The sequence below is a fragment of the Neltuma alba genome, unplaced genomic scaffold, assembly GCF_004799145.2.
Source record: "Neltuma alba isolate B1F8T4 unplaced genomic scaffold, ASM479914v2 tig00012375_pilon, whole genome shotgun sequence".
Taxonomy (NCBI): Eukaryota; Viridiplantae; Streptophyta; class Magnoliopsida; order Fabales; family Fabaceae; genus Neltuma; species Neltuma alba.
In genome coordinates, this window is record NW_021636873.1 from 51,680 (window position 1) to 69,738 (window position 18,059).

Below are 18,059 nucleotides of genomic sequence, written 5' to 3' on the forward strand. Positions count from 1 at the left end.
CGGACTTGATAGTGAAGTAATGATTATAAATCAGAACAATTTAATTTCATACCCAAATAAAAAAATAAATATTTTTTTTAAAAAAAAGAATGAAGATAGGTGTTGCCTAATGATACTTTACTGATAGAAATTCACAGAAGAACAATGGTAAGAAAATTGTCATTTTGAATGAACAATTGCGATTACATTGAATTTTGATTATTTGCGTCGAGAGTAAGGCTGAAAGAGAAGAAGAAAACATATAAAGGCGTTTGGCGAATCCAGTGCCTTTTCAGGTACAATTTGGCCAATCTAGTTGGACCAACAGGGAAGATCACCTGATCATTGGGCTGATCTATATTTAGGTTGGGTCCAATGAATAATCGTGTTGGCCCAAATGCACAGGATTTTGTGGACAAAAGAAAGTACTCCTCCACTAATTTAGATGACAGAGGATTTTTTTCCCTGTTAATACAATTTTAATTCCTTAAACTTTTTCTTATTTTAATTTTAGTCCCTCAAATTCAAATCGTAAGTTTTACTCCATTAAATTTTTTTTTATTATTGGTCCTTAAAAATAAACACCTGAAAACCTATAGTTTAAAACTTGAAAAATCAAAATCTAAATAATAACAAATACTATATTAACCCTTTTTTTGTCTCATTAAATTTATTATATAAATGTGCAATTCTACCCTGATTTATTTTCAGTACACTGTCGTTTTTTAAAAGAATACATGTGTTCAACTTTCAGATACAGCGTCACTGAAACTGCTACGGCTGATCATCGGTATAATCTTTGATGCAACATAGATTCTACAACAAGCCTCCTTGCCAGCGTTTATTGTTCATAGATCACCAGCAGATCTAAAAGTTCAGACCTCAGACAGAATCAAATCAAGGACAACAGCCATTCTTTTATTATTTTTTCTATCAAACTCGTAGCACTACACATAACATATACCGTCAACATCACATGTCGTCGGATGCACCTCAATGCAAGCAAATCTAAACGTTCGGGCGTCCTCACCTTTGTTTTTTTTTTCCCCCCCTCCAAAAATTTATTTTCCTACCAAACTTGCAGCAATACACTAAGTGAAATAGCATATACGGTCAAGATTGTATGTATATAGTTGGATACACCTTGATCCAAGCAGCTTGCTCAAAGATCCTCAGGGCCATTAATCTCCTGCAAACAGAAATTCAACCATTACGCCTGCTCAGAATAATAACCTTGTGGTTAAAAACAAGCACACATAGCACGCATTCTTTACTCATAAGGGAAGGGGGGGGGGAGCATATATTTAGTGAAAAACCTTATCTGCGAGTACAGCTCCGTCTGGTATTTCCAGCTTCACTCCCGGTTTTGCAATGACACTCACTTTACCCTGTGAAGCAGCACCAGAAAGACAAATGTCAGATGTAAGATTGTAAGATTTTTTTTTTCCTTTTAAAAGAATATTCCAAAACACTGATCGGAGATCATAATTTTATATTTTTGACAACATCTGAAACAATCCTGGGGTCATAGAAGAACCCAAACTTTCATTATAGCTTGTAGAATACTTATGAATACATAAGCAATGAGGTTTCTTGTATTCGCTGCTCAACTAATTAGAATACAAATTTGAACGTGGGAATTAGGACAGCTGCCATGCAACATCTCTTACCCAAAGCCCAACGGAAATCATATCAGAGGCTGAGACTTAAAAATTATTTAGGCATTCCAGCAGTAACAGACTAGTTTTCAAATGATTATTAACTTAGAATTTTTACATTAAGCAAAGAAAATCTTTAAGAAAAAAACTACTCAACATAGAAGGATTATACTTTATACCTTGAGGGTAACACCTGCTCCAAACCATACATCGCCAGCCACTTTAAGACTGTCAAGATTAACAATGCTAGGAATTGACTTGAACCGCCTCAAGAAGTCGCTAACCTGTCAAGGAAACTGGGAAAATGAATATCGTTGTAACCAACAAAGACAAATAAGTAGTAATGCTAATCTTCACCTTCTTAAATTCTGGCCCCAATTCAATTGAAGGGTTTGCTGGATTTGCCCTAGCTTTGTTCTGGATGACAAAGCCATCTTCCAAGGTGTAAAGATCTGACTGTAACACAGGACAACTACTAGCGTTAGACAAAAGCCTCAAATCAGCCTATAAGTTCCCATATATAGTATTACCTCCGGTCCTTAATATAGGACCTTTTTTTACTTTTAGTTTGGTCCTAAATATAAAACCTCAATCTACTTTGTCTCTCATATTTATACATTTTTCCTAAGATAGTCCTTCTAATAATAGTAGTTCTTACCAATACACTTGATTAATAAGGATATTTTAGAAAAGACAACACATATTTATTACAAATAACTAACTTATTTTCTTAATTTTCTCAAATTAGTCAACTAGCTCTTATAATTAGGACCGGAGGTGATATCATAATACAGAAAGATTTATCACCTGGACAAGAAGCAAATCTGAAGTTGCCTTCACTGGAAGGAATCGAGATCGAGGCACATTTATCCCAATAGCCCTGTCAAAGAACTGATAAAAAGACATGAAAATATGAGCACCAGAAATGTCTCAACATTAACTGTTTAACAGCATGGTAGCAACATGAATTACCCTTATTGCTGCACCAGCTGCAGTTTCCAACTGAAGAACTTTCACTCCATCAACTTCCTAAAGCCCAAATAAGTTTATCAGCAATTTTCAACCTGAATGTCGTGTCCAAACACAAATGTCTAACCAATATAGGGAACAACCCCCCCCCAAAAAAAACCAAAAAAAAAAACCGCCCACCCCAAAAAAGGGGTAAAATTGTAAAAAACCATAAGAAAATTAAGCTTAAGCTATTTCTTGCAAAAGATCAATTTTCACCTTGGGATTGGGAATAATTTCCATCTTAAGAGCTTCAGCTTTAACAAGCCTCTTAATTGCTTTTAAGTTCACCCACCTGCAGATCATATGCTTTGTAAGTACTACCCCACGGGAGTATCAATTCTATAACAATCAGAGCAACAGCTAAGAGCCTAGAAGTTAGGATAACTTACAAGTTATTTGTGTTGAAAATTTTGAATTTCTCTATTGACTTGAATTCATTGACCTGCACAAGTAGAAACATCATAGGTTAATGGCATAAGCAGGGAAATTATTCTCCATCATACTTGCCATCTATCAACAATCATGTCCCACCTAATGAAAAGGACAAGAGAAGCTTGGATGATAATTCTCTTTCCTAACAAAATTTAATTGAGAGATGACAGCTTTCCATTCAACTATGTATCTACTAAACAACAATCCATTACAGTCTATAATAAAAATTACATTACAAACGAGCTCTTATATTTAGGACCAGAAGTAGTATGTCTTATGGTGCAATCAATAATCTTAAGTGAAATTTATTATAAACTGTAATGGATTGCTTTTTAATAGATACATAGTTACACTACAAACTAATTCTTATATTTAGGATCGGAGGCAGTAATTATTTAAAATCAATCATGTCAATGACATAACACATTGATGTGAAAAAGGCAATAAGTTTACCATATTCTGTAATCTTCATAGCTTTATTATTTTTAACCAAATACTACATAATTTTACAATTGCCCACACTAGTGTGAGGGGGAGGGGGACAGCAGGATATCCTCGAAAGATAAGACAGGCTATGAGTGCATCAGTGCAGAGATAGGGGCCCCCATGGCTTCAGTAGCAGGAGCACTGATCCTACGGGGACTTGGTCTACCACTTCTCCTCCTCCTCCTCCTCAACTTAGTTTCTAGGACTTCATTGTATTGCCCAAAAAAGAAGAAAAGATACAGGCATAGTAGCTTACGTGCTCATTTGGGACTTGTGCGATTTCCAAGAGCTGCATCACAAAATGAGAGATAAAATATCATTTGATGCTGATGTATTGGATCTTTATCAATCTCACTTTTCATATATTTTCTTTCAAGGGACACAAGCCAAAGAAAGGGCAGCAGGATAGGTCAGATTCTGGATGAATAATAAACACATGGAAGTTGATAAAAGGAGGTTTTGGTGAAAATTTCCGATACTCAGTTCTGAGAGTTATTGAAACAAATCTACGTCAGGAAGAAATGAATCAGTGACGGATACATGCCTGAACCCTTCCTTCGTAAGAGATCAAAGTGCCACCCTTCACATCAGCCAATGTTTTTGGAGTGACCTGTGTAACATAAAATTATGTAGAAATGATGCTAAGTCCGATGATGAGAAGAAGTTATTTCACATTGACAATCTCTCTTTACCTCCATACAGTATTCATTCTTGTTCTGGATCAAATGATTTAAGATTTCTAAATGAACTAGTTAAGGATACTGATGGCGCTAAAGATGCTTTTCATGGGTAATTAATGAGATATATGACCAAAATAAAGACTTATGTAAGGATACTCAAGTCAACTATGGCACCCAAGTTATCAGAATTGGCAACGAACACATACTCCTTACCCTGTAAAACAACAAAGAAAAGAAATAAAACACACAAACAATAAGACCATGACAATAATTACTAACAAAAACAACAAAGTCCCGCAGCAAATAGGTTGATTTCTAGTGTCAACCTCTGATAAAAGAGCATCAAGTTTGCCACTGTTTGATAGTGATGCGAAGACATCCCCGTGGCCAGGAGGGTACCTATGAATCAATGAATTATTCATAAGTCAAACTTGAAAGTCTATTAACGTTGACATGCTCAAGCTTTTAGTCTTGGAATTGTGCCCCACTGGAAAATCTAAACCAAAGTCTAGATCAATACCATTAAAAAGAAGGACAAAGAGAGATAGATAGCTTAGGTGTACAAAATGATACTGGAGAGTGAATTACATTATATAATTGCAATTGATCCAAATTGTTACATGAACACATATTACCTTTAATAAATGTATTTAAACTGAGAATAGTGACTAATTAAGCACTCAATATTCAATATTAGGTCTAACGTTAGAAACCACTGCATCAATATTGTTGCTCTCTTTATCAAATTAATTCCCATGGTTCTTGTGAATAACCAAAAAGGTAGCCACATGCAGAACACTTCAACCATTCATGAAGATAAAAAACCAAAAAAATCTTGTGATAACACTCATTTCCAAGGAAGAATATGAATGAAAATGTTTTGACATTAAACAAACACGATTCTCAGATCCATAAATTGGCCAAGTGGTTTGATAAGATGTATCAACAGAATCACCATTAAAAAAATTTGCACAACCATAATGATTTAGGGATGCACAAATTCCGAGCGTCACATAAGATAAATCCCATTCACTAGCATTATTTCACAGAGTGCTTCGGACTTAAATTATCCACCTGTTATTTTCAATTGAGGCTAATTCAACTCAGATATACTTCTAGCAACACAAATCAAAACACCGGAATAATATAAAAGAAACAGAATGCACAAATGAGGTCATACCACCCATCTCTGCCTGTTTTCCCTTTGGATGGCAATGGCAAAAAATCATCAATAACCAATCGGGGATATTGGCTCTGCAAAAATTTGAGGAATGAGAAAGCTAAGTCCACACAATAAATTAAACCTAGGTCCCGAGAATCCAGGAAATATTACAGCAAAAGGCCAGCGAGTGTCAGAACAAACCTGGTTAAAAGTATGGATTTCAATGTTCGAGTTTTTATATTTTTCAACAATCTACAAAAAGAAAACGTGGTCAGTTTACATAATTCTGTTCAGAATTCTACACAAACAAGAGGGTTAGAGGTGAGGACCAAGCACCTTGAGAGTGTCATCATGAGTATTGAAAGAGTTCATCAGAAGCAGAGGAACGCTGCTTCCGTACTTGTTATTGAGGTTCTATAATGATAAGAGTCATCAGAGGAAAGGACGCTTGATGAAGAAAACAAGGGAACAAAAAATTTCTTGCAAGGAAGGACTAAAAACTAACCTCAATTTGGATGACAATCAAATCAAGAAATGTCAACCCATCACGAACTTCAATGACAGATCTGCAATTATAGGCCATCATAAATGGTGACATCAGGGGGAAAAAACAACCAAACTAATTTACATTGAAGTAAACTTCCTCACTAAATCCGAGCCACAAGACTAAACGTTACATCCCCATCGTTTCTAATGATCATTATGCGGACAGAAATTTACGATGATTTTGTAAATGGAGACATACCGTTTCTCTGAAAATTTCCACGCTCACTCTATTTAGTATTATAGGGCTGCAGGCTATAAGTTTAAGTATTATCGGAAAGAACTGAATATTTCTGTATATTATTCCACTGATTGCTATATTACATAAATAGGGATCAGATTTCTTACAGAGGGCATGAAATCTGATCATATTAAATGGAAATAATAATGGGTAATAATGGGTAATCAATCTATAGTTAATACCCATGATTCTAGGTCTACAAATAAGGAAAGAGCATATAATTAGTGATAAGATTCTAACAGCTAGGAAATCTGTTGCGATCAATTCTTCGATTCTAACACTCCCCCTCAAGCTGGAGAGTAAATGTCTAGCATCCCCAGCTTGCTTCGAAGATTTTCAAACTGGACTCTAGCTAGGGGTTTTGTCATTATATCAGCAATTTGGCTTGATGACTTGATGTAAGACAAATTTATGATGCCCTCTTCTACTTTCTCTTTAATGAAGTGTCTGTCAATTTCCACATGTTTGGTTCTATCATGATAGACAGGATTCTTAGTCATTTCTATACTCACCTTGTTGTCACACCATAAGTGTAATGGTCCTTCATAGGTGATTTTCAGTTCCTTTAAGAGTCTAGTGATCCATATCCCTTCACATACACCAAGGGCTACAGCTCTCAACTCTAACTCGGCACTGCTTCTTGACACCACATGTTGTTTCTTGCTTCTCCATGTTACCAAGTTTCCCCACACATAGGTACAATATCCTGTAGTGGACCTCCTGTTCTCTAGGGATCTTCCATGGTCAGCACTCAGCATCTGTGTAAACTTCTATGTTTCTCTTCGTGTTCTTTTCAAAGAAGATACCCTTTCCTGGATTGAGTTTTAGGTAGCTTAGAATTCTGAGAACTGCATCCATGTGTTCTTCTTGGGGTTGGTGCATGAATTGACTAACTACTCCTACTGCATGACTTATGTCCGGACGTGTATGGGTCAAGTAGATTAGTTTCCCTACTAGTCTCCTGTATTTCTCAGAGTCAACTGGAGTAGCATTTAACTTGACTTCTAAATTGCACAAGGTTTCCATCGGGGTGTCGCTTGGTGCAGCTCCAAGCATTCCTGTTTCATAGAGAAGGTCCAGTGTATATTTCCGTTGGGATACATTAATTCCTTTCTTAGTTCTAGCCACTTCCATGCCTAGGAAGTATCTCATTTGCCCAAGGTCTTTTACTTGGAATTCATTTGCAAGAGCCTTCTTTAGGGATCCTATTGACTCTTCATCGTTCCCTGTGATCACAATGTCATCCATGTAGACAATAAGGATGGTGACCCCTTTATTTCTGTGTCTTACAAATAGGGTGTGATCAGCTTGGCCTTGTGAGTATCCAATCCTTCTCAACGCCTTTGCAAATCTGTCAAACCAAGCCCTTGGGGATTGTTTTAGCCCATATAGAGTTTTTCTGAGTTTGCACACTTTAGTGGCATTTTCAAGTCTTTGTACCCCTTCTGGTATCTCCATAAACACTTCCTCCTCCAAGTCTCCATTTAGGAAGGCATTCTTCACGTCTAGTTGATGTAGAGGCCAGTCCAGATTGGCAGCCACCGAGAGTAGGATTTTGATAGAGTTGAATTTGGCTACTGGAGCAAAGGTTTCTTGATAGTCTATTCCATAGGTCTGGGTGTACCCTTTTGCTACTAGCCTGGCCTTATATTTGTTTAGGCTTCCGTCAGGGTTGTACTTTGGAGTGAACACCCACTTGCATCCCACTACCTTCTTTCCTGGTGGTAATGTGGTGATATCCCACGTCCGGTTTTCATTAAGGGCTCTCAGTTCTTCTTCCACAGCTTTTCTCCATCCCTGGCTAGCCATAGCTTGCTGGAAAGTTTCTGGTATCTTTACTTGCGCACTGTTAGCAATAAAGTTTTGCATTCTGGTTGACAAATTACCATAAGAAACAAACCTTTGGATGGGATGTTGGGTGCAGGATCTGACTCCCTTTCTTAGGCCGATTGGCCATCCCATTTCTTCAAGATCTAACCTTGGATTGGAGTCATGGTCATGCCTTGTAGTGGGAGTGTTTTCTTCTAATTCTCCATTAGAGTAATTGCTGTTATTTAATTCTTGATTCTCAAGAGTATGTTCATCTTCGTTATGGTTGTGGTTTGAGTTTTGTGAAGTTTCATTACTGTCTTGAGATGCTTCTACTATATCAAATATTGTTTCAATTCTGTTTGGTATTTCCAGTGTTGTTTCAAGTCTGGTTGTCGGTATTTCAGGTCTGTTTGTTGTCTCTTCAGGTCTGTTTGGTGTCACTGGTATTGTTTCAGGCCTGTTTGGTGTCTCTTCAGGTCTGTTGGGTGTAGCTGATATTGTTTCAGGTCTGTTTGGTGTCTCTTCAGGTCTGTTGGGTGTCGCTGGTTCTTGGATTAGCCATTCTGCAGCTCCATAGTTCTCCTGAATGGGTAATTTAGGGTAATAAGCATCATCTTCATAAAACACAACATTCTTTGTGATGTGGACCGTTTTGGTAGAGGGAGAGTAGCATTTATATCCCTTTTGGGTTGGAGAGTAGCCTAGGAAAATGCATTTTTCGACCCTAGAGTTGAGTTTGCCTTCATTTCTGTACACAAACACAACACACCCAAAAATTTTAGGAGGTAACTGATTTATTAGAGGAGAATTTGGGTGATGTTCAAGTAATTTTTGTACTGGTGTTTTAAAGTCTATGACTTTAGAGGGTACTATATTTATGAGATAAGCTGATGTTAATACTGCATCTCCCCAAAACAGATTGGGGACATTTTTTCCTAACATAATAGCACGAGTTACCTCTAAGATATGCCTATTTTTTCTTTCAGCCACTCCATTTTGCTGTGGGGTATAAACACATGAAGTTTGGTGATGTATTTCTTGTTGTTCGAGAAACTCTTTGAAGGCCTTGCTTAAATATTCTTTTGCATTATCACTTCTAAGAACTTTGATTGTGGTCTGAAATTGATTTTTCACAAACATAAAAAAAATTTTGAATGTTTCAAAAACCTCAGATTTTTCCTTTAATAAAATGATCCAAGTCATTCGTGTGTGATCGTCAATAAAAGTAACAAACCAGCGAGCATTAGAGAGGGTCCTTGTCTTAGCTGGACCCCATATGTCACTATGAATAAGTGTGAAGGGGGCAGTGGGTCTGTATGGTTCTTTTGAGTAGGTGGTTCTAGTTTGCTTGGCAAATTGACAAGTATCACAGGTAAGAGAAATAGAGCTTTTTTTATTAAAGAGATGTGGAAACAAGTGCTTCATATAATCAAAGCTAGGGTGGCCTAACCTATGATGCCACAGTAAAATATCTCTATTTTGTGTGTTGTGGCTAATCATAGCTTGGTGTGTTTCCTTATTGTTCTTGTGGAAGTAGTAAAGTCCATCCCACTCTTTAGCCTTGCCAATCATCCTCTCCGAGGCTAAATCCTGAAAAATACAGCCACTGTCATCAAATAGGACATGACAAATCTGACCTTTGGTCAGTTTGCTTACAGAAATGAGATTGCAAGTGAGCTCTGGCACATATAACACATTATGTATGGTCAAGTAGTCAGTTAATTCAACAGTTCCTAATCCACACACTTTAGCACTAATTCCATTTGCTACTTTTACTTTCAAGTTTTCATGACAGAGTTTAATATTGCTAAATAGAGATTTGTTACCAGTCATGTGATCTGAGGCCCCAGAATCAACAATCCATACATCATCACTAGTCACCATAGCATTTAGGGCAATTATAGAGTTACATGATTTTACTAGGTTAACATTTGGAGTACTGGTCTGTTTCCCGAATTCGCCTCAATAGCTGAACCTCTTCTGGACTTAATTTCTCTTCCTCTTCCTCCTTCTTCTCTGTATGGTAGCTTTTTCTTTCATTTCTTTGTCTGTTGTTCAGATTGGAAGGTTTCCCATGCAGCTTCCAGCAAATCTCCTTGGTGTGACCTCTTTTGTTGCAGTGTTCACACCATTTGTCACTTTTTCGTTTCTGGTCTGTGGTGTTTCCACTTTTGACAGCCATTGCAGAAGCTTCATTTTGGGTCACTGGAGTTTGAGTGAGTTGTTTTCTGCTTTCCTCACATTTCACCATATTAAAGGCTTCGAAAAGTGAGGGTATGGGCTTAAGACCCATGATTCTACCCCTTACTTCTTCAAATGTGTCATTGAGTCCTAACAAGAACTCATAGGTTCTCTCTGTTTCAACTAGCTTTCTGTAATACTGAGTATCATCTAAACATTTCCATGAGTGAACTTCAAACAAATCTAATTGTTGCCATATTCTCATAAGAGAGCTATAGTATTGGGTTACCGTTAAAGTACCTTGCCTGAGTTCTCTAAGTTGTTTCTTTAGTTGAAACAGTGCTGCAGTGTTGTCCATAGAAGAATAGGTTCGTTTGGCTGCATTCCATATTTCCTGGGCTGTCTGCGCTAATAGGTAGCCTTCACTGATTTCCAGTGTCATGGAATTGCACAGCCAGGTCATCACTTGATTGTTCTTGGCGAACCAAGTATCAAATTTTGGATCATCCGAGGCTAGTTGTGGTGCCTGACCATTGATATACTTCTCTCTGCGTCTTCCGCGGAGGTACATCAGGACGCTTTGTGACCACTGGAGGTAGTTACTTCCGTTGAGCTTGTGCGCTATCACAGTTTGTTGATTCTCATTTGCAGCGGTGAGTTCTGGGGCCATGGTTGCTCCCTGGAGGGTCGTGTTCGTCTCAGAGGACGATGGGTTGGAGTGAGTCGATGTCGACTCACTGATTGGAGATGATCCGGCCATTAGGGCGATCGAATTTGGCCCTTTCTGTGCCTGGTTCGGGCGTTGTAGAAGTGGTGCGGATTAGTTTCTTATTTTTATCATTTAATGAGCATCTTGTATTTCATAAAAATTGGGAGTGATATAATCTTTACGCAAGGGCCATCCTATCCAACTGGTCGACGTCCAAAGAGGAGTGCTGGGAACTCATCACTGTTCATTTTCTCTTTCCGAAAGCTCTGATACCATATCGGAAAGAACTAAATATTTCTGTGTATTATTCCACTGATTGCTATATTACATAAATAGGGATCAGATTTCTTACTGAGAGCATGAAATCTGATCATATTAAATGGAAATAATAATGGGTAATCAATCTATAGTTAATACCCATGATTCTAGGTCTACAAATAAGGAAAGAGCATATAATTAGTGATAAGATTCTAACGGCTAGGAAATCTGTTGCAATCAATTCTTCGATTCTAACAAGTATCGAGGACATGTAAAAAAGCCTTGCATTCTTTTCAAGCTAGAAAAAGAGAGATTATTAATCACACAGCTAATCTTGATTTTGACTTAAGCTTCTGGCCGTCCAAACTATACAAGAAGAATGAAAGGTGTGTGTGTGTGTGTGTGTGTGTTATTCAAACTATGTTTACTTGGGACCAGTGCAGCCCATAGTTGTGCCCAAGCCTCCATTAAGCTTCAGTACCACAAGCTTGTCCAAGAGATTCTTAATGTCAGATGAACCTGCATCGATTTTGATTTCTATAAACGATAATATCAATTTAAGATGTATCAAATTCACAAAAGCAAACAGAGAAAGATGGTTACCATCAGGAGGCGGTGTCAAACTGTCGTAAGGTACAACTACTTCATCAGTTGGCGTCTGGATCTTACTCCATTCAACATGCTGCGCTTCGCCACTTTAGTGCATTGAAAAAAAAGAAGAAGAAGAATAATGAAGGAAAAAAAGGTATCATCAACAAAATTCGAAATCAAAATATATTTGCTCGGTGGCAGACTAGAAACATCTAGAGATCAACGAATTGCAGGCACAGATACTAAGGTTCCTGACAAGAGATTCACCTGAGATAGCGAGCCACGAGGTTGATGAATCCATTTTTCTCATTCTCACTGCAACAGACGTCACAATTCAACAATCGATATAAAGAAAATCCCTGCGATCCGAGATCGCAAGCTTTACACGCATAATTTTCTGACAACGAAAATGATCCAAGTAACAATAACAAGAGATGATCGAAGCGATGTGCAAAAAGAAGAAGAAGAAGAATGAAATAATTGAAGTCAAGAAACGTGAGACCTGATTTGACTCAATCCAGCAACAGCTGATTTGAGCTTGGAGAGCTTCTCCGTATCGGCAGGGCTGAGAGCGGCAGTGGCCATTGCTGTAGAAGCTTCGAAGGGAAAAGATGCAAGGCTACGTGTGGAGATGAGAGAGTAAGGATAGCGAGTGTTCGAAGGGAGGGTACAGAAGAAGCGAAAGAGAGGGGTGTGGTGGCGCTCGCAGATATCGACAACTAAACAAGACGTTTGGCGGTTTTGATTTCTTGGACACGGGAATATGCAGCCGAATATAATAGGCGCTAAAATGGCGCCTGTTTCACGCCAATGTAAGAACTCAAAACTTCGATGCCCGGCCCATGGTTTTTACCTCGTCCCCTGATTGGGCCCTATTTTTCTTACGTCGGGCTTGGTCTTAGGCGTCTGTTGCTCATCTCATATTTCAATTTCAATATAAATAGTAAATATTCGCCTCGCATTCAATAAAAAATTCTCATTTTACCAACTGATATTAAGTCTAATAGAAAGAACTAATCCCTCATAATATGATAAACTAAAATTCAAATTTCTATTAGGAGAGGTGCTTACATTTAATACCTGACAGTGTCTTGAATAGGATTTGCCTTCCATGAATAGCCAAAAAAAAAATTCTCATTTTGAATTTTATTTTCTAATTTATTAAAATCATAATCCCCATAAATATTTTATTTTCTGCTCATTGATCTTGTTATATTTTCATAATGTAGGTTCTTGAAAGTGTAAAATTCATAATATATGTATTGAAAAAATAAAAATCATGACCCTTCATTGACATGGAAATTTCCCTGTCGAAGATTAAGTGCGCGCATGTAATTAATATATATATATATATATATTTATATAGGGAAGTAATCCTTTTATTTTCACCTATTATATTCATTTTTGTAACATAATATTAATTATGAATATTTTGAGGAATTTTAATTACTAATTTTGCTATATAAAGTTTATTTTCTAAATAGTTGTAATATTTAGTAATATCTTATAGATCTGACGGCGCTATTTATCTGTTGGTAAGTATAAAGTAATACCTTGTCTATTTCTTATAACAATGAGTTATTTGTTGATTAATAATTCTTAGAAGAATTTATTTGAAATTTGTGTAACTAATAAGCATACTTAAATTGGAATTGTATTAAAAGGTAGACAATATATGGCCAAGACGTGCATGTTTCCCAAGTTGGAGAGTTAGCAGTATTATTCATGACTTATGAATAATATAATTTATTGTAAATTTTATTATATATAATACACTTCCCATGTGTTATGTAAATTTGGTGCGGTGAGCCACAAAATTTCTTGCAGCATTTGATCTTTAATATAAAAATTAATTAATTAATTTGAGTATATTAAGAAAATCAATTAAATTGGTTATTTATAATACATAAGTATAATTTTTCCTAAAATACTTTTGCTAATCATGTGTGTTAATAAAAGTATTTTAACACGTGTAACTACTATATCAACATCTATAAATAAGTAGTAATATTAAAATAATAAAGTTTTTTTTTATTATATTAATGTATATATCAACGTTTTGCTATCATCAGACGTCAGTTTAGATCTATAATTGAGTTGATGATGAGAGGAATGGGGTCCCGATCGAAATTATAAGAAAGAAATCACTGTCAAGTCACGGGATTAAAATAACTCGCCGGATTATATGATGAGGGGGGCATAAAGCGTCAAGCCGGGGACCATAGCATCTGGGTTGAGAACCTCGTGAAGTTATCCAAAACGGTGATTCAATGGGCCTGGTTGGCTTCCACTTTGTTCTATCCAAATCGTGTCAAAGTCATTTTTGGTTATCCTAAATTCCCAATTTATTCAATTTGATGATAAGATTTTAATCTGCACTATTTTTCATATTTGTTTATTTATTTTAAAATAGTTCATATAACAGTTACATATATTAAAAATTTTATTAAATGATAATTCTAACTAATATACATAATTAACAAAGATATTTTAGAAAAGGTAATATTTATTTATTATAAACAATTAATTTAATTATTTTTTTAATTTACTTAGATTAATCAGCTAACTCGTATAATAGTATGTGAGGCGTTGTATATATGTACACGTATATATTTGAAGAACTGGACAAAATAATACTATATTCAGTCCTTAATATAAGACATTGTTTGACTTTTATTTTGATTTTAAATATAAGACTCAAATCTACTCTGTCTATTATATTATGCATTTTTTCAAGATAATATTTCTAATAATAGTAGTTTTAGCTAATATATTCGATTAGCAAATATATTTTAATAAAGATAATATTTATTTATTATAAATAACTAATTTAATTTATTTTTTTAATCTATTTAAATTATTTAATTAATTTTTATATTTAAAACAGGTAGTAATAAGAAAAAGGAGGTGGATGGGAAATGAGAGCGAAGGAAGTGCTGGAAAGTGGAGGACTTTCCTAGATTTTGAAAATTTCGGTGATGATGATATGAAGAATGTGTTGTGGAATTTTTATTGGCTGCATCTCTTTTCATTGTACTGACATTATCGTTCAATTTTTTTTCCGGCTGTTTAAGAATTGTTTAAATTAATTCGGGCCAAAAAATTAATTGTTTAGATTAACATTGGGGAAAAAATACCCAAAAAAGGTTAACTTTTGACAAAATTAACTTTTATTCCTATTTACTTTCATCAATTAAAATTAGAATAAGAGTTAATTAACGTAAAGTGATTGACAAAAAAATTTTATTCAAAAAGGTTTGAAAAAACTTATTAAATAATATATTTAAAAAAGATTTAAATTAATCAAATAAAAAAACAGAAACAGTTTTTTGCAAATCAGCCTAAAAATTAAAATTTGTCAAAATTTAAAAAATAATTCTGATTTAAAACTTAGTAATTTTCTTTTTTTTTTTTTTCTCTCCGTGGGATTTTCCTTCATAAGTTCGTACCAAGAGGCTCCTAAAAGGCGGTGGAGAGCCAATACTTTCCGCGAATCCTCGTGCTTTGCTTTCGCTGGTTTATGACCATAGCTGCCCCCGAGGTCAAACCTAAGAAAAATAAATATTATACTATCTCCTATTTTTAATATAAAAATTAATTTAATTTTTAATTTAATTTAAATATGAAATTTAATTATTTTGTATCTTTTATTTATTTATTTTTGTTAAAATAGTCCTTATAGTCACACATATTAAATATTCACTAAATAGTAATTCTAACTAATACATATGATTAGTAAGGATATTTTAAGAAAGACAACACATATTTATTAAAAATAATTACTTAACAAACTTTCTTAATCTACTAAAATTAGTCAATTAGTTTTTATATTAAGAATAAAAAATAATACTCAAGTCTTTTTATATAAAAAAATTACTACATTCGATTCTTAATATGAGAGCTAGTTGACTAATTTGGATAGATTAAGTAAGTTTGTTAAATTAGTTATTTGTAATAAATAAATGTTGCCTTTTCTAGAATATCCTTTGCTAATCATGTATATTAATTATAACTATCATTTGATAAAAATTTTAATATGTACAACTACTATAAGAAATACTTTGAAAAATAAAAAATATGAGTGACAAACTGGATTATAATCTTATATTTACGATCAAATTAAAAGTCAAACTAACTCTTATATTAAAGATACGGGGTAATATATACTCAAATCAATGTTAAGACAAACTGTTACTACTCTCATTTTCATTATACTTCAGTTATATATCATGTTAAATACTACTCCTTCTGTCTTTTTTATAAGTAACCTTGAACTCCATTATATGGATCAAAAAATTAGTTAAAGACAATAAATAAGTAAAAATTAGAATTTTTCTTCCAAATACCCTTATTTTCGGGGGAAAAAGAATATAAGAAAAGATAAAAAAATTATTATAATAAAGATAATTATGAAAGAGATAGTATGTATAAGAAAAAGATAATTACTCTATTAATTCATTCTGCACATTAACATCAATTGTGTGGAGGTAAACCATGCAGGGCTCGTTTGGATTGCCGTTTGGAATGCCAAAAGCACATGAGAAAGTATGAAATTAAGGTTTGTGGCTTCTTGCAGCTCAGAAGATTATTTGGATTGAACTTCGTTTCTAACTGACTTATGAAAAAAAAGTAACTTTTCTAACTAACTTATCCAACGCAATCTGGATCAACTTTTCTAACTGACTTATGAAAAAATTGTGCAAAACTTACTATCTAATTAGTTATGTGATTCTATTTACTTTAATTAGAGACCAAATAATTTTTAATTTATATTCATGTTTGTTCGTTATGTATATTTAATTAATTATCTACAATATATTTTCAATTTTTTCTCCGTAACAAATATTTTTATTTTATAATTTTACAAATAAACTATTTACATTTTATCATAATAATTTTACGTGTTTCTTTAAATTATTATCACATTAAAAACATAAAATTTCAAACACTACTCTATATACTTTTCAATCATTTTACAACTAAACTAACTTTTCTATTAATCATCCAAACAACTTTTAACTTTTTCAACTGACTTTTTAAAAGCATCTATCCAAATATAAATTGCATTAGGGATAATTAATCCGCAAGTCATTATAGTTTCAACGAATTTTGAATTAGGTCCTTATAGTTTTTTTTCTTTTTATCAGATCCTTATACTTTCACTTGTTTTTAATTAGGTCATTGTATTTATTTTTCTTTTTATCAAATCCTTATAAGTTTATTTTATTTTTAATTAAGTCCCTGAATTTTTTATTCTTTATTTTATGAATTCTAATAGTATTATTATATAAACATAAAATAGTATATATTATTTAATATTAGTTTATAAACAATAATATTCTAAAGATATTGAATTATTATAATGATTTTAAATTTTTAGCAAAAAAATTAATTGTTCTAAAAATTTTCCTGAATTAATTAATTCTATTATTTTTATTACATAATTATTAATTTAATTTACTTATTAATATTTTATATTTCATTATTAATCTATTTAATTAAGCTTATATTTAATTAATAAATAAAAATTAAAACTACATAGACCTGATTAAAAATTTAATGAAATTATAATGACTTAATTAAAAGAAAAATAAATACAAGGACCTAATTAAAAAAAGGTAAAAGTATAAGGATCTAATAAAAAGAAAAAAAACTATAGGGACCTGATTCAAAATTGGTTGAAACTATAAGGACTTACGGATTAATTAACCCATTGCATTATACTAACTGACTTTTATTCTAACTTCAGTTACAAAAATCAGTTAGGTTAGAAGTCAATTTTGTCTAACACCAATCCAAATATACCCGCAATTTATAAGCTCTCCGTGTTTTTTCCGAAGGGGAAGATGGTAATTTTTCTTCATTATGGACTATTGCGAGAGTTTTAATAAATTGATTTTGTGCTGGCACTGTCATCTGTCAAAAAGCCCAATTAATACTAATAGTGAATATAAGATTCATTATAAATCTCCATTTATATTGCTTTCCAAACAAACCCGCGTCCACTTCCAACAATTGAATAGCTATATCCACCCAGGCAGGCGCAATAGTGAGTTTTGTTCCATCGCATTCATGCCCACAAAATAATATTATTACTTGTTGATTTTTTTTTGCCAGCTATTACTCGTTGATATGCATGTGATGTACCCCCTTAGTTTTTATTTATACATAGAATAAAATTTAGATCAATTAATGCTAAATTAATCGATCCATGTATCTTAAATTTACTCTCATTTTTTCAATTCTACCTTATTTAATGCCTATTTATTTACCAGTATTTAATTGTGAACGCAACATTTATAGCTACTCATTTCAT

General features: G+C 33.8%; 1 protein-coding gene across 1 annotated transcript; it reads right to left on the reverse strand.

Annotated features, from left to right (window-relative positions):
- Positions 1-1,032: 1,032 nt before the first annotated feature.
- LOC114726351 (UTP--glucose-1-phosphate uridylyltransferase) lies at positions 1,033-12,475 on the reverse strand. The gene is made up of 21 exons (XM_028912934.1): positions 12,246-12,475; positions 12,011-12,058; positions 11,756-11,847; positions 11,581-11,671; positions 5,914-5,974; positions 5,745-5,822; positions 5,610-5,660; positions 5,427-5,500; positions 4,573-4,645; positions 4,403-4,460; positions 4,259-4,305; positions 4,111-4,176; positions 3,823-3,855; positions 3,038-3,090; positions 2,865-2,940; positions 2,610-2,666; positions 2,445-2,528; positions 1,995-2,093; positions 1,817-1,921; positions 1,296-1,367; positions 1,033-1,168 (listed from the first exon to the last, which is right to left on the reverse strand). Exons 1-21 carry the CDS (start codon positions 12,326-12,328, stop codon positions 1,142-1,144), a joined length of 1,428 nt encoding a protein of 475 aa, XP_028768767.1. The 5' UTR covers positions 12,329-12,475; the 3' UTR covers positions 1,033-1,141.
- Between the last annotated feature and the right edge of the window lie 5,584 nt (positions 12,476-18,059).

What these genes read in the sequence shown, in the direction of transcription:
- LOC114726351 (XM_028912934.1), bottom strand. Translation starts at nt 12,328, where the DNA reads ATGGCCACTGCCGCTCTCAGCCCTGCCGATACGGAGAAGCTCTCCAAG. An exon ending in ATGGGCTGCACTGGTCCCAA is followed by an intron (nt 5,975 to 11,580) that starts GTAAACATAGTT and finishes CTATAATTGCAG; the next exon opens with ATCTGTCATTGAAGTTCGTG. An exon ending in CACAAGTCCCAAATGAGCAC is followed by an intron (nt 3,091 to 3,822) that starts GTAAGCTACTAT and finishes CTACTTGTGCAG; the next exon opens with GTCAATGAATTCAAGTCAAT.